The following is a 14,801-nucleotide window of genomic DNA, read 5'->3' on the forward strand; positions in this document are numbered from 1 at the left end:
CACTGTACGATGACGCAAACTGTCGCGCGGTTGGCGATTCCGGAAGAAACAAGCGTGCGGCATGAGCATGGTGAGAGAGGAGGGTCGAAGAAGGGACGTCGTCGGACCACATTTTGGGCGGATATTGAGGGAGTCAGGCGTTAGCGAAATTTCCCATATTCCCGTTGCTTATTCTCATTTTGATTTTAGCTTTTAAACTGCGCCGAGCGGTGCCTGTTATGCTCTAGCGGCTGGGGAGAGAGGCGGGTTGGGTCAGAGAGGATAAGAGGACCTGGGAGGGTAAGAGAATAAGAGGAGGGAAGAAGGAACTCAAAAAGATGCAATGTATTTCCAACTATTTTAACTCTAAAATTTCTATTTCAAGGGGAAGCAAAAGAAAGCAAGAAAGTATGCGACCATGAAGCGAATGCTTAGTCTCAGAGATCAGAGGCTGTGAGTGTCTGAAGGCAAATGGGTTCATAGACTGCCCAGAGATATGCGAGTCACGAGGGGATAAGTAGTAAATGTTTTTGTTATTTTATATTTGCTTTTAATATTGTGTCTGGGATTTATGTAGCATGGGACAGTAGTCAACTGTATAAAAGTCATTTAGCTGCTGAGCGAGTACACTGGTGAATGGGATATGAATTAATCATCTCAGTGTTCACTCTGTTCTGCTGTTGTCTGTACTTTTTCTACCGTATCACATTTAAGCCTCCTAACAGTTCTGTGGGGTGGGTAGGATTATCTTGATGTTCTTCCCATTACACTACTACATTCCCCAGGAAAAAAATGTTTGTTGTAATAGTTGAAAGACGGTGAGGTCAGAGACCCTGGTTGTCTTGTGTCTCCAGCACCTGACACTGAAATATTTTTGAAAGAAAGAATGGGAAAACACCTAGATGTCTCCATTTTATAAATCTTAGAAGAGTCCAGGTGGCTGCGGAAAAAGAGAGTGGAATGATATTGCCTATTATAAGGAGGACCCAAACAGCTTCCCTGCTTCAGTGAACAGTGGTCAAAGTTATTAGATAAAGACTGGTCTTCATTTTAAGAGCCTCAGAACAAAGAAAAGCTTGTTAAAGCTTTCAGAGTTATTAAATGGTATTCTCAGCCTTTAGTATATATTTGTTATGTAATTTTTAGGAAATTTGTCCCATTATTAATGTTTTATTCTAGGTAAGGGTTTAATTTTGTATATGTATTGTTACATTTCAGCCCTTTTTAAGAGGCACGTGAGGGAACCCTACTGTTACAACATGAATCTTCAGTAGATCAATATCAGCCTGTTGACCCACTGCTTGGAGGTGGATTTTGATCCTTGATATGAGAGCTTCTGACTACAAAAGAAATGATAGTATAACCAATATTTATTTACCCATTTATAATTTTTATAAATTACTGGCTAGAAATTTTTTAATTTAATTATCTTTTACAGATTAGTTATGTTAATTCCAGGCTACTTCCCACCCAGTTATTTGTGCTCAAAAAATGTATGCTGATATTAACATAAAGAAGTCACAAAATAGGATTTCCTCTATAGACAAAAAAAGATGTGAAACTTTTAATTTTGAATGAGCTTATAACTGCTATGGTTTTTTCTTCTTCCCTTCATTAAATTTACTTTTTTTTTTCCTAGCAAAGAAAAGGATAGATTAAAACCTAAAAAGAAAGAGAAGAAAGATCCCACTGCACTCAAGGAAAGAGAAGTGTGAGTAGTCAAAAATTTCAAGTTTTCCTTCAAAACTAGAAGAGCCATTCTAAACCCATAGACCTCTTAGAAATCCAGGCTTTCCCTGAGCTAATTTGCTCAGTCATTTTTGAGTTAATCTGGCACAACTATGCAAATGAAAGTGATATTGATGAGCATATGTCAATTCCAATGGTTTGAAGGTTTTTGGATTTCATGGAGCAGTAAAATGTCCCCTAAAATCCTGAGGACTAAATCTAGGATCATTAATTTTTTTTCTTTGCCAAGAATCTTTCAGAAGAAATAATTGGTGTTCTTTAATACAGCAGCATTTCATAAGAGAAAGAATGTATCACCAAGAAAATAGTAAGGACATATTTTCAGAATAAAGTTCATTCCTTTTAAATAAATACATTTGACTCAATGAAACCTCATCACATTTTTCTTATTTTTCTTATTTTGCCCTAGATTGATAGTGGATATATTATCACAGAATTTATTTCCAATGAACAAGAAAAAAGGAGCTTAATCTATAGCAAACTATAGCTATATAGCAAAATACAAGCAGAGACTTCTTTTTTGTTGTTGATATCAAAGTATCAATGTAGACGTTATTTTGTGTTTTGTTTCTTTTTCCTTCAGCCCCCAGCACCCTTCCTGCTTATTCTTCCAATATAACACACAGTTGGGCCCACCTTACCACATCCTGGTTGATACCAACTTTATCAACTTTTCCATTAAAGCCAAACTGGACTTAGTGCAGTCAATGATGGACTGTCTGTATGCCAAATGTGAGTATCATACTTTTACATTTCTGTGACATTTGTGCAAAATAGTCATATTCATCCAAATACATGAGAGGAATAAGGTTTTAGTTAACTGAATTGCTGCCCATTTAATTTGCTCACCATAGCAATAACCATTTTCAATGAATTGGAATATAATGCAGACGTGACTGGGAATAATTAAACTTTCACAATTCAGAAAACAGTGTGCTTTGACCATCTTTTTGGACATCATTTTTGAACATAGAAGGGGAATTTTCTATTTTAGAATTCTAGATGTCAAAATTCTGGATAAATGAAAATTTATTATATTTCTCAGTATATATGTTCTTTTACATCAAGGAGGAAACATTCTTCATTCCACTCCAGTGTGGAAAAGCTAAATAAGACATTTTGCCATTTACAACTACAGAACCAGAAGTGATAATGGTCAACAACTTCTAAGTTGATTCTGTTTTGTAATTATTTGTACCACAGAAGATCTGAGGTAGTTTAGTTACACCTAGGTATGCAGTTTACTATTAATAGATTTCCCTTGTGTATTTGGGTGTCCCCTCCTTCAAATGATCTTCCCTCACTACCATGAGTAGGAAAAAGAAAATTTAGGCCATGTACAAGGGAATAATTTCCTAATAGTGAGATATGTTGCATTTTTTGGTGGGTTTATATTCGTATATTTTCTAGTCATCTAGTTAAAGGTACAAATGAAAATTAGACTTATACTTTGCCATAAAGAATAAATTATTGGAATCAAAGGAAAAAATTTGCACCTCTTCTTTATTTTTTTTTTTATTTTATTTTTTGAGGAATATCAGCCCTGTGCTAACATCTGCCAATCCTCCTGTTTTTTTTGCTAAGGAAGACTGGCCCTGGCCTAACATCCATGCCCATCTTCCTCCACTTTTCTTGGGACGCTGTCACAGCATGGCTTGCCGAGCAGTGTGTCAGTGCGCCCCCGGGATCTGAACCCGCGAACCCTGGGCTGCCGCAGCAGAGCGTGCACACTTAACCCCTTGTGCCACCAGGCCGGCCCCTGCACCTCTTCTTTAATATTTAAAAGATACCATATAATGAACAACATTTACAGAGTGATAGTAGTATAAATGTTGTTTACTGATTTATTAAAACTAGCCAAATGGGGGGCTGGCCCCGGTAGGGTAGTGGTTAAGTTCACATGCTCCGCTTCAGCAGCCCGGGGTTCATGGTTTCGGATACCACGCGCAGACCTACACACCGCTTATCAAGCCATGCTGTGGTGGCGTCCCATATACAAAGTAGAGGAAATTGGCACAGATATTAGCCCAGGGACCATCTTCCTCAAGCAGAGAGAGGAAGATTGGCAACAGATGTTAGTTCAGGGCCAATCTTCCTCACAAAAAAAAAAAACTAGCAAGATGGGAAGATGGGGTAAGGGATGTGTGATTGGTAAGAGCTAAATTCTTTGAATGCCTAAAATTAATAGATATAAAAAGTGTGTACGTTTATTATTCAAGATGTGAAGGTAACCACCAAGTGAGAAAAACAGCTAATGGAGTAAAATAGTCATCTCTAAGGATCAGAATTGGTGGGGTGGGAAAGGATCAGGGGATGGTTATTTTTTCATATAGACCTTTCCATATTTCTTTTTAAAGCTATGTACATGTAATACTTTAATTTTTTTTTAGTCTCTTCAAAATAATGAAAAGTAGTCTGAAGTTGGGGCGCTACCATGCCTATAAGAGGGAACTTGGGTCCTATATGAGGGAAGACACTAAACTTGGTAGACTTTTTGTACTGCCATGGTGTTTCTTATGGTTGTCTTAGCTGCTTCTCCAGGAATGCTGTGATCTGTTTATAAATGAAATGGATGGATGCTGCAAGCATGGCCACTTGGAGGTGAATTGTTTCCTTGACTCTGTAGCTCCATATTGTCTAGATGTGACTGTTTAGGATAGCTTTAGTCCTGTAGTTAGGCTTTCTCTAGATATGGACACCTTAGAGTACAGCTATACAGCCTAACACTCTCACTGTGCCTTTACAAACAACAAGCTTGTTAAGGAAAATACCACTTTTATGCAGTCTTCTGTGTAACAATACCTCAAAGCAAAGGTTGAAGAAACATTCAAGTACAGTACAAATTCAGTTACCTAGGAGATTCCTTAACTGTTTTAAGCTCTGCTTATTTAACTTTTCTTTATAAAAGAAAAGATAACTTTTCTTGCCTTTATACCTAAAGGAAGGCCTTTATCTTTCTCTTACCTTGAAGATGCCCCTTTGACCTTTTCATAGCTCCCTTGGTCCCTTCCGTTTCTGTCTGATATTCCAACAAGGGAGGATAGTTAGCTTCCCATCAGCGTTTTTTGCTGCCCATGTGTCCTCTTGTTACTTTCTCTTTTTTATAGTGATCTTCCTGGGCCTACTTCCGTGCTACAGGTGCAAGCCCTTGCTTGCTTCCCTGCTATGTGGTTCTGAAATTGATCCTCTTAAGGTGCATGTTGCCCTCTGATTCCAAGACTATCTGATCTTACTGACTTCATACCTCCATTTTACAACGCTTTTTCTTCTGGGCATTGTATTTTAGTTTAAAATTTCTTAACTTTGCTTTCAAAAGTATTAATGTACTTGTAAAAAGAAAATCTAGCATAAAAAATATGAAAATTCCCTATAATGGCTTTTCTCAGGACAGTTTTTTAAAATTTATATACAATCTTGGTGGGGTAGAGATTATTTTGTTTATTAATGAAAATGGATTGTACATTGTTTACTGTTTATCTTCATGCTTTTTTTAACAGCTTCAAGATGTAATTCACATACCATACAGTTCACCCATTTAAAGTGTATGATTCAATGGCTTTTAGTGTATTCCCAGTCAATTTTAAAACATTTTCATTACCCGAAAAGAAACTCTGAACCCCTTAGCCATCATCCCACAACCCTTCCCATACCCCCCACCCCTAGACAACACTTAATTTGTTTTCTGTCTCTATAGATATGCCTATTCTGGACATTTCATTAAAATGGGATTATATAATATTTGGTCCTCTTGCATTTAGCGTAATGTTCAAGGCTCATCCATGTTAAAGCATTGTCGTACATCATTTGTTTTTTTTACCAAATAATATTCCATTGTATGGATAGATCACATCATATTTATCCATTTCTCCTTGCTTTTTACATTGAACAGATATATCTTGAACATTTTTCTGTGCCAGTATATATAGATGGACCTCATTCTTTTTTTAAGTTATGTAGTATTCTATTGTTTAAATATATAATTTTTTTAAACCAATATCCTACTAGACATTTGGATTATTTCCAGTTTTTACCCTATTATAAATAAAGCTGTAGTGAATATCTTTGTAAATATATCTCTGTTAGGGTGGAATATTTCTTTAGGATACATTTTCTAGAAGCTGTCTTATAATATCAAAAGATATATATATATGTTTTTATTTTAAAAAATATTGCAAAATTGTCCTCAAATAGTTACACAGATTTGTACACCTACTAACTTAGTGTGAGAATACCTGTTTCTTCAATATTAGGTATATTCATCTGTTTAATCTTTGCCACTCTAATAGATACAAAATGAAATCTTGTTTCAATTTATATCTCTTTAATTAGGATTGAGATTGAGCATCTTTATGCTCTTTGACCATTTGTATGTCTTCTTCTGTGAATGGAAATGTAGCATGGTGCTTAAGAACCCAGTCTGTAGCCTGATAGTCTCAGTTCAAATCTTGGCTTTACCATTTGCTCTCTGGTTACTTCTTTGTGTCTCAGGTTCCTCATCTGTCAAATGGGGATAATAATAATAACAATCCTACCTGATAGGAATTGTTCTGAAAATTAAATGAGACAGTCCTTGTAAAGTGCTTAGCACAGTGTCTGGCAAATAGCACATAATTCTAAGCTATTCTTATAAGCTCTTTGTGTAGTAAGGAAATTAGTCCTTTGACAAATGTGTAGAACTATATTTTCCCCAGTTTATCTTTATTTTACTTTAATATTGCTTTTTGTTTGATAGTTGTCAAACAAATTTTATTTATTTATTTTTTTGTGAGGAGATCAGCCCTGTGCTAACATCTGCCAGTCCTCCTCTTTTTTTACTGAGGAAGACTGGCCCTGGGCTAACATTCGTGCCCATCTTCCTCCACTTTATATGGCACGCCGCCACAGCATGGCTTGCCAAGCAGTGCGTCAGTGCGCACCCGGGATCCGAACCGGTGAACCCCAGGCCACCGCAGCGGAGTGCGCCCACTTAACCACTTGTGCCACCGGGCCGGCCCCAAGGTTTATATTTTTATGTGATCAAATTTTCATTTTCTGGTTAATTCCATAGTTTCTTTTGGTTCACATTTAAATTTTTTCCGTCTAGAATTTATTGTAATATATAAAGAATGACAGGGATCCAGCTTAATTTTTTCCCCCAGACACGTTCATGGCAGATACTTTATGGAATCTGTGGTGTGGGGTTGGGACAGTTCCCTAGCTTCTTTATAAATGGGGATTTTATTCTCCTCTAGTTCTTATTGTTCATTGTAGTGTGCTTATTCTGCTGTCATTCCAGAAGTCTTATGTGTCTTTTAAAAACTCTCAACAGAATATAATTCAGAGAGAGTAAAATTAGTTTCTTCATAAGTTTTGTTACTGATATGTTTTTTTTTGTGTGTTTTTTGTTTTTTGGCAGGTATCCCTTGTATAACTGACTGTGTAATGGCTGAAATTGAGAAATTGGGGCAGAAGTATCGAGTGGCTCTGAGGTAGGGAGGAGCTGGTCTAGATTTGTTCTAGATTGGTGTACTGAAAATTCTTTTGACCTTCCATCTGTTTGCTGTCCAAAGATTTCTTGGCTGATTAGTTTAAATAAAAATCGTACAAAACTAGTTAACTATTTATGGTTAAGAAAGCAAACATTTGAAGGTTAGAGATTTTTAAGTTGAAGCTTTTTGAACTAAGTTACTTAGTCATATTGGTCTTGTGGGTCTCCTTTTAAGTTCCTCTAGATTTTCCATTAGAAAGTGTCTTTCTATTAGTTTGTAATCTAGACATCCCTTTCAGAATCTCACACTTAAAGGGTTCATGTTCTAAGTTTTGAGTTCGCTCTAGAAAGTACTCTTGAGTTTAGAGTAGCAGTTTCCGAAGTGGTCTGTGGACCCCTAGGAGTCCCAGAGACCTTTGCAGGGAGGTTGCAAAACTGTTATCATAATAACACCAAGACATTGCCTTTGTCGCTGTGCTGACATTTGAACTGATGGCAGAAATGCTGGTGCCTTGCTACGAATCAAGGTAGTGGGCCCAAATAATGCTAGTAGTCTTTGTATTCTTCCCTGCTACCCACTGGCAGTTAAAAAAAAAAATGCCAGTCACTTAATATCCTTGATGAAGCAGTAAAATATGTTAAATCTCAACCCTGGAGTACACATCAATATTCCTTATGATGAAATATGAAGTACACATGCAGCACTTCTGCTGCATACCAAAGGAGGAAGGTTGTCTCAAGGAGGAGCATTTGTGTGCTTGAGTTGTGAGCTGAACCAGCTGCTTTTTCATGGAATATCTTTTTTTGTTGTTTTTTTTTGTGAGGAAGATCAGCTCTGAGCTAACATCCATGCCAGTCCTCCTCTTTTTGCTGAGGAAGGCTGGCCCTGGGCTAACATCTGTGCCCATCTTCCTCCACTTTTATATGGGACGCCGCCACAGCATGGCCTAAGAAGTGGTGCATCGGTGCGTGCCCAGGATCCAAACCCGGGCCACCAGCAGCAGAGCGCGCGCACTTAACCGCTACACCACGGGGCCAGCCCCTGGAATATCATTTTTATGTGAAGAGCAGCTGACTAACACTGAGTTTTTCAGACTTGGGTATTTAGCAGATATTTTCTCAAAAATTTATACAGTGAACCTGTCACTTCAAGGAAAACAACTTACTCTATTGCCAATGATAAAATTTGAGCTTTCAAGTGAAAATTAGAGTTTTGGAAAATTATGAGCTTATCACATTCCCAATACTAAGGACCTTTCTGTTGAGACCATGAAGATATTAATGAGTATGAATTTTTTTGTGTGTTATATAATGAAATGTGTCAATCTTTGGAAGATCTTTGTAACGCAGTGAATCAGTATTTTCCAGATAATCAATGCATGATATTGCAAAATCATGCATGGGTAAAAGCCCCATTCAAAGTGCAAGATATACCAATGGATTTTTGTTTGTGTGTGTTACCTATATAGAGATGTGATTTATGTACTATATAAGTCACCAAGTTTAATTGTATAGTATGATGGGTTTGGCAAATGTATATAGTCGTGGAACCATCATCACAGTCACGAAATAGAACATTTCCATCACTCCAGAAATGTGATTCCATTTATATGAAATCCTAGAAAAGGCAAAACTATAGTAATAGAATACAGATCAATGGTTGCCTGTAGCTAAGGATGGGAAAAGAGGATTAACTGCAGAGGGACACAGGGAACTTTTTGTAGTAATGGAAATGTTCTGTATATCACTTGTGGAAGTTGTGACTCGGATATATAAATTTGTCAGAACTCATCGAATTTTACATTTATAGTCAGTGAATTTTATTATATTTCATTTATACCTAATAAAGCTATTTTTTAGAGGCAAAAGAAAAATGAGAACCTAATGTATAAGAGTAGTAACATTGTTTAGATCAGTGGGAAAGTCAAAAACTATTAAGATACTGATTATCCCTGTGGAAAGAAATAAAATTGGCTCACTTCCTTCACAAAAATCAATTCCAGATAGATTAAATATCTAAACTTTATAGAAAATATAGAGAATATCTTAGTGATTTTGAAATAGGCAAGGATTTCTTAAAAAGTCCAAACTATAATGAAAAACTAATCAATTTCACTATATTGAAATTGAATACTTGTGTATAACAAAAGATACCATAAACAAATGAAAAGACAAGCCACAGATAGTGAGAAGATATTAGTAACACATATAATCAACAAAGGGCTTATTTTCAAAATATATAGAAAACTACAAATCTATACGAAAAAGACAAAATCCTTAAATTTCACAATTAGATATCATTTCATACCCAGCAGGTTGGCAAAAATTAAAGTCTGCTTGACAGTGCCAAAAATAGTTGAGACTATGGAGCAATGGGAATTCTCATACTCAACTGCTAAGGAGGTACATTGGACAGTCAGTTTAGAGAGCAGTTTGGCAATATCTGGTAAAAATGAGATTGTTCGTACTCTTACAGCACTATGTCTTTCAACCTGAGGATCACAAGTCTATAGGTTGTGAAATCAGTTTAATGGGTCAAAACCAGTATTTTTTTTAATGAAATAGAATATACTATAAAATATTGGCATGCATTGTATGTAGCAAAGGTTGAGTATTGTATCACATAAGTTTTTTCACTTTCACATTTATGTATATATGTGCTTACTCTGTGCTAGGTAAAATGCATTTCATACTGTGGTTCTGGTATAAAAGAAAAGGCCTCCATAGAGAAGCTCATATACAAATATTGGAGATAAGTGTTGGAATTTTCTCATGTGTATAGTAGCAAAAAATTGCAGGCAGCCAAAAGATCCGTTAAGAAGAAGATGGATACATTGTGGAATGTTCATGAATAAAACTCGAGTGAAAATGAGTGAAGTAGAGTTATATGTGTCAGTGTGGATAGATCTCCAAAACAATGTAAAACAAAAAAAGCAAGAGCATATGTGGAGCATACCGTTTATCTAAAGTTTAAAAACATGCAAACTAATAGTTCATTGTTTACAGGTATATACATGTGTAACCTTACATACATAGTAAAATGTGTGTGGGACTGATAAATACCAAATTTAGGATATGGTTACTTGTGGGAAGGTAAAAAGACATTGGGATTGGAGGAGAGGCTTCATTTTTATTGTTTCATTTCTTTATCTAGATGGTGGATACAAGGTATTCATCATTCCTTATACTTTTTTGTATACTTGAAATACTTCAAATAAAAAGGGGGAAAGAGGCAATTATTTTAAAAATAATAATAATAATAAAGAATGAGAGGGGAGAAAATAGAGGTACCAAGTGGAAGCACCAAGTTTGGCTGCAAAGAGAAGCAGAGAAATGGGATGTTAACTGGAGGAGGATAGTATAAGTAAAAAAAAGGATTTTTTTTCTTTTTTAAGATGGGGAAGATACTAGCGCATGTTGGTATGTTTCTGGGAAAGAGCCAGTAGGAAGGAGGAGACCATTGATTTCAGGAGTGAAGGGATAACCAGAAGAGCAGGGGCCTAGGCTACTGCCTACCTAGTCTGCGAGCAGCCAGTCTGTCTTCCGCCTAGTGTATGCTCCTCACCACAACCTGCTTAGTCTAAGACAAAGCTTTGCTCCTGTCACTCTGTCACTGAGAAATGTTTAACGACTCCCCATCACATGTGTCATGGAGCTCGCACTCCTCAGCCTGGCATTGGACACTCCTCACAGTCCATCCTCAACCTGCTTTCCAGCCCTGTTTCACTCTCCTCTGCACGAACACCCTTCTCCCCACCAGAAAGATGTGCTCACTCTTCCCTGAACACCGCCAAACCTTTTTACTGATGGTTGGTGCCCTATTTGGAATGTGCCTGCCTCCACTTTACTTGGAACATTCTTTTATCTTCATTTTATATCATCCCTATGTAATTGTTTTCTAAATATACCCAACCCGCATTGACCTAACTCTCAACTACTGCTATATATGGAGTATTTTTGTTGCACTTCGTGCCTATGTGCTGCCTTGTATTTCTATTCATTTTGTGAGTCATCATCATTGTGTAATAGAAAGAGCATGGCTCTGGGAATCACAGACTTGGGGTGTTTCTTTTTTCAAATTTGTATGAAAATAATACGTTTGATTTGTTTATGGCAAACAATATAGACATGTATGTATAATAAAAAGTAAAAGTCCCCCTCCATATCCACACTTTGTCCATTCTCCTACCCAGAGAGTGACAATTGACAAGGGTTAGTATATATTTTTCCAGACCTTTCTCTGAGCAAGTGCAAAGTTAGAGAAAGGGAATCAGAGAAGGAGATTTGTGTTTTCTTAATTGAATCATATATGTATATGTAGTTCAATAGCCTGCTTTGTTTATTCAGTTTAATATAGGTCCTTCCACGTTGGTACGCACAGTTCTACCTCATTTTTTTTAATAGGATAGGGGCACCAAAATGTATTTAACTTTTACCTTGCTGATGGATATTCAGATTACCTCCAGTTTTTCACTATTATAAACTGTGCTGTAGTCACTGTCCTTGTCCCTATATTTTTGTACATTTGTGTAAGACAGCTTCCTAAAAGTGAAATGGTTCGGTTAAAACTGACTTGATTTTGAATCCTGGCTTTTCCAAGCTGTGTCGCTTTGAACAAATTAATCTTTCTGAATCTGCTTCCTCATCTGTAAAATGAAAATATAGTAATTCAGAGTTTTGTGAAGATTACAGGACCTAAGGCACACAAGCTGTCAGTTAGCTTTAATTCCCTTCTCTATAAGTTGTCTTTCCAATTAGAAGATAAGCTTCTGGAGGACAGAGGTGCCTTTCTACACATAGGTCGTATTACTCTTATTTCACTGACTGAGACTCAGAAAGTTATCCAATGGCCTGAATGTTTTCATTAATTCACTTTTGTAACCCTGTAGAATTGCCAAGGATCCAAGATTTGAACGATTACCGTGCACACACAAAGGAACCTATGCAGATGACTGCTTAGTACAGAGAGTAACTCAGGTATCATCAGTTTTCAAATATTTACTTTGTGCTTTTAAAAAAAAGGGTAAACTATTATCTCCTGAATGATCACGGTCAGTAAAGTATCTGGGAATGTAAATTAAAAAAAAATTATCTAGAATCCCTTCATAGGAAGCGTAGGTGTCCTCATTTACTTAAGAAAGTGAATTGTAAATGTTTGCTATAGCCGTAATGGAAAGATCATGGGCTTGGGGAGGAGACATGGGTTTCAGATCTCAGCACCTGCGTTATCGCGTGTATGATTTGGGGCACTTACTGATTCTTTATTCTACAAATCTTCTCTATAAAATGGTTTAAGTGGGTGAGTGTATATATAATAATATGTCAGATAGATTCCACCTCCCTGTGAATTTAAAATAAGGTTCCATTTCCATTTACCCTCCATGCAGGAATTTTGTTCCTCTCTACAACGCCTAACCTGGAAGTATTTCTCAGTTACATCTGAGTCTCCCAGGGTGCTGTCTCACAAGTACCCTGGAATAAGTAGGTTTTTGATTCTTCTGTTTTGGCTTCCTTGTCAAGCACCACAAGAACTTCTGCTACAGATTGCCCTTATAAGAGCCTCTCTCTGCTGAGGATAATCACCTTCATCTGGTGACCACATTGCTGTCCGTTTAGCCACTCCATCCCCTGGGTGGGGCCCACCTTTCTCTTAATTTCCCACAGCATAGCTGACACCAAGCTGCAACTCTATAAAACGCAGTGAGAGATTTGGGTATGGTGGAAATAAAATAGAACACAAATTAGCTCCCACCTGGCAGCTAAATGTTACTGCTTTCAGAGCTGCCAGGCTCAGACTTGTCCTGGAGATCCCATTCTGGCTTCGTGGCCAAAGAGGTAGCCTACCTCCAACGCTAGGAGGCCTCAGAGTAGACCCGAGCCCAGAGATCCTGGGAAAGGCAAAAGCTGTGCCCTCCAATTTAAGGCACTTACTCTGCATACAGTCCCTCGGGGCGTTTTCCCAAAACCAAGAAAGTCCCTTCCACATATGAGACAAAAAACAATTTGTGGCTTTTAAATAGTGTTTTTCTATCTTCTCCCCATCAAGATTCTTAGAGCTACATTCAGCCCAGGCAACTTATATGTTTTATAAATATGAGGTCCTAGATCATAGTAGCTACTCAGCAAATTGTTATAGCCTTTCCTTTGCTGTTTACCGTGAAAATGGATAATTCTTCAGACTACCCCCTGGTTGTACCATTATCCAGTGTCACTAAGTAGACTCATTGAGCTCCATGTGAACACTCAGTTGGTGTCTCTTACAGCACAAGTGTTACATTGTGGCCACTGTTGACCGGGACCTTAAACGAAGAATCCGGAAGATCCCTGGAGTTCCCATCATGTACATTTCCAACCATAGGTGAGAACTTGCTCATGGAGAAGTGATTAAAAATATATAGTTGTTATCAATTAAATATGAGGTCAGGTTATAGAAGGATTTGAAAGAGATTGTTGTATCCAATGTTTACATAGTTATATTTGGAGAAATGAGACAAAGTAACAAGAACAAGGGCACAAGATAAAGCTAGGATTTAGGAATGAGGCAGACATTTACGTTATTACAATAAGATTACTAGAAGATGTAGATACGTTGCTTTAAATACAAAGCAGTAATTTAAATCAAGCTAATCTTTTTAGCCAGAAATACCTTTTTTGAAAGCCTTGTGTATGTGATTAGCCCCTCATCTGGGAAACTAAAAGCTTATAAAAAAACAAAAGCTGTTCTTTATCCTTCTTGGATATTCCCATGTCAGTCCTCAGACTATTAGTGTCCAACTTTTCAGCCTGGGGAGAACACAGTGTAGTGGGAAGAATGTGGGCTAAGGAGTTGGGCTTACCTGGGCTCAGTGCCTGGCTCACCTACTTGTTAACTTTCGACTTGAAGAATAAAGATAATGTATTATAGTCAGCATTTGCTGTAAATCATTCATTATGATACCCCTTTAAAATGTTCCCACTGACAAAAAGGATTCACAGTGGAAGGTGAGAGTGTTGCAATCAGTAAAGGATGGTTCTGGACCCACCTTTCTTACCAGTGTTAATCTTTTGTTCTGATTAGGTACAACATTGAGCGGATGCCAGATGATTATGGAGCCCCTCGGTTCTAATTCTTAAAAGGCAAAAATTCCTCTACCTTCTTTCGACCAACTTTCTCTGCTGCCAGTTCATTAAACATACTATAGCATGAATTATTATTCCACTCACCCATTTGCTCTGTTATGAGCTGAGTATGGTTAAATACACTCACATTTTGATGTTGTTTTGGAAACGATATTTTGTATTATTTTAAAATTTGTTGCATCTTTTTATAAATCAGGTGACTGCTCACACAATTTGATGGTCATTGTTTTATATTGATTTACTCAACAAATATTTATTAAGGTTATACTAGGTACTTAATAAGATATGGTCCTGCCCTAAAAGATGCTCATATTATGGTGGGAAAGAGAAACCTGTGGATGAATAAACACAGTAAAATAATGATGCTAGGATAAAAGTATGAGGGAGTAGACATATAGGAGGAAAGAATGATTTCTTTCTGCTTGGTTGGGATGGGGAGGGAGGAAAGGCTAGAGGTAGTAATGTTTGAGTTAATCTTTACAAATGA

The 14,801-nt window shown here is 37.1% G+C and overlaps 1 protein-coding gene across 1 annotated transcript; it reads left to right on the top strand.

Moving 5' to 3' along the window:
• Window positions 1-48: 48 nt before the first annotated feature.
• Window positions 49-14,526, top strand: FCF1 (FCF1 rRNA-processing protein). The gene is made up of 8 exons (XM_058567363.1): window positions 49-70; window positions 365-432; window positions 1,619-1,690; window positions 2,312-2,460; window positions 7,124-7,196; window positions 12,085-12,172; window positions 13,459-13,553; window positions 14,253-14,526. The coding sequence occupies exons 1-8, from the start codon at window positions 62-64 to the stop codon at window positions 14,299-14,301; spliced, it is 603 nt and encodes a 200-aa protein (XP_058423346.1). The 5' UTR covers window positions 49-61; the 3' UTR covers window positions 14,302-14,526.
• Window positions 14,527-14,801: the final 275 nt, after the last annotated feature.

This window comes from Diceros bicornis, chromosome 24 (genome assembly GCF_020826845.1).
Source record: "Diceros bicornis minor isolate mBicDic1 chromosome 24, mDicBic1.mat.cur, whole genome shotgun sequence".
In the NCBI taxonomy this organism is placed as follows: Eukaryota; Metazoa; Chordata; class Mammalia; order Perissodactyla; family Rhinocerotidae; genus Diceros; species Diceros bicornis.

Excerpts from the sequence above, each read along its gene's own strand:
- FCF1 (XM_058567363.1), top strand. Across the intron at positions 1,691-2,311 it reads GCACTCAAGGAAAGAGAAGT|CCCCCAGCACCCTTCCTGCT; the intron begins GTGAGTAGTCAA and ends TTTTTCCTTCAG. Across the intron at positions 13,554-14,252 it reads ATGTACATTTCCAACCATAG|GTACAACATTGAGCGGATGC; the intron begins GTGAGAACTTGC and ends TGTTCTGATTAG.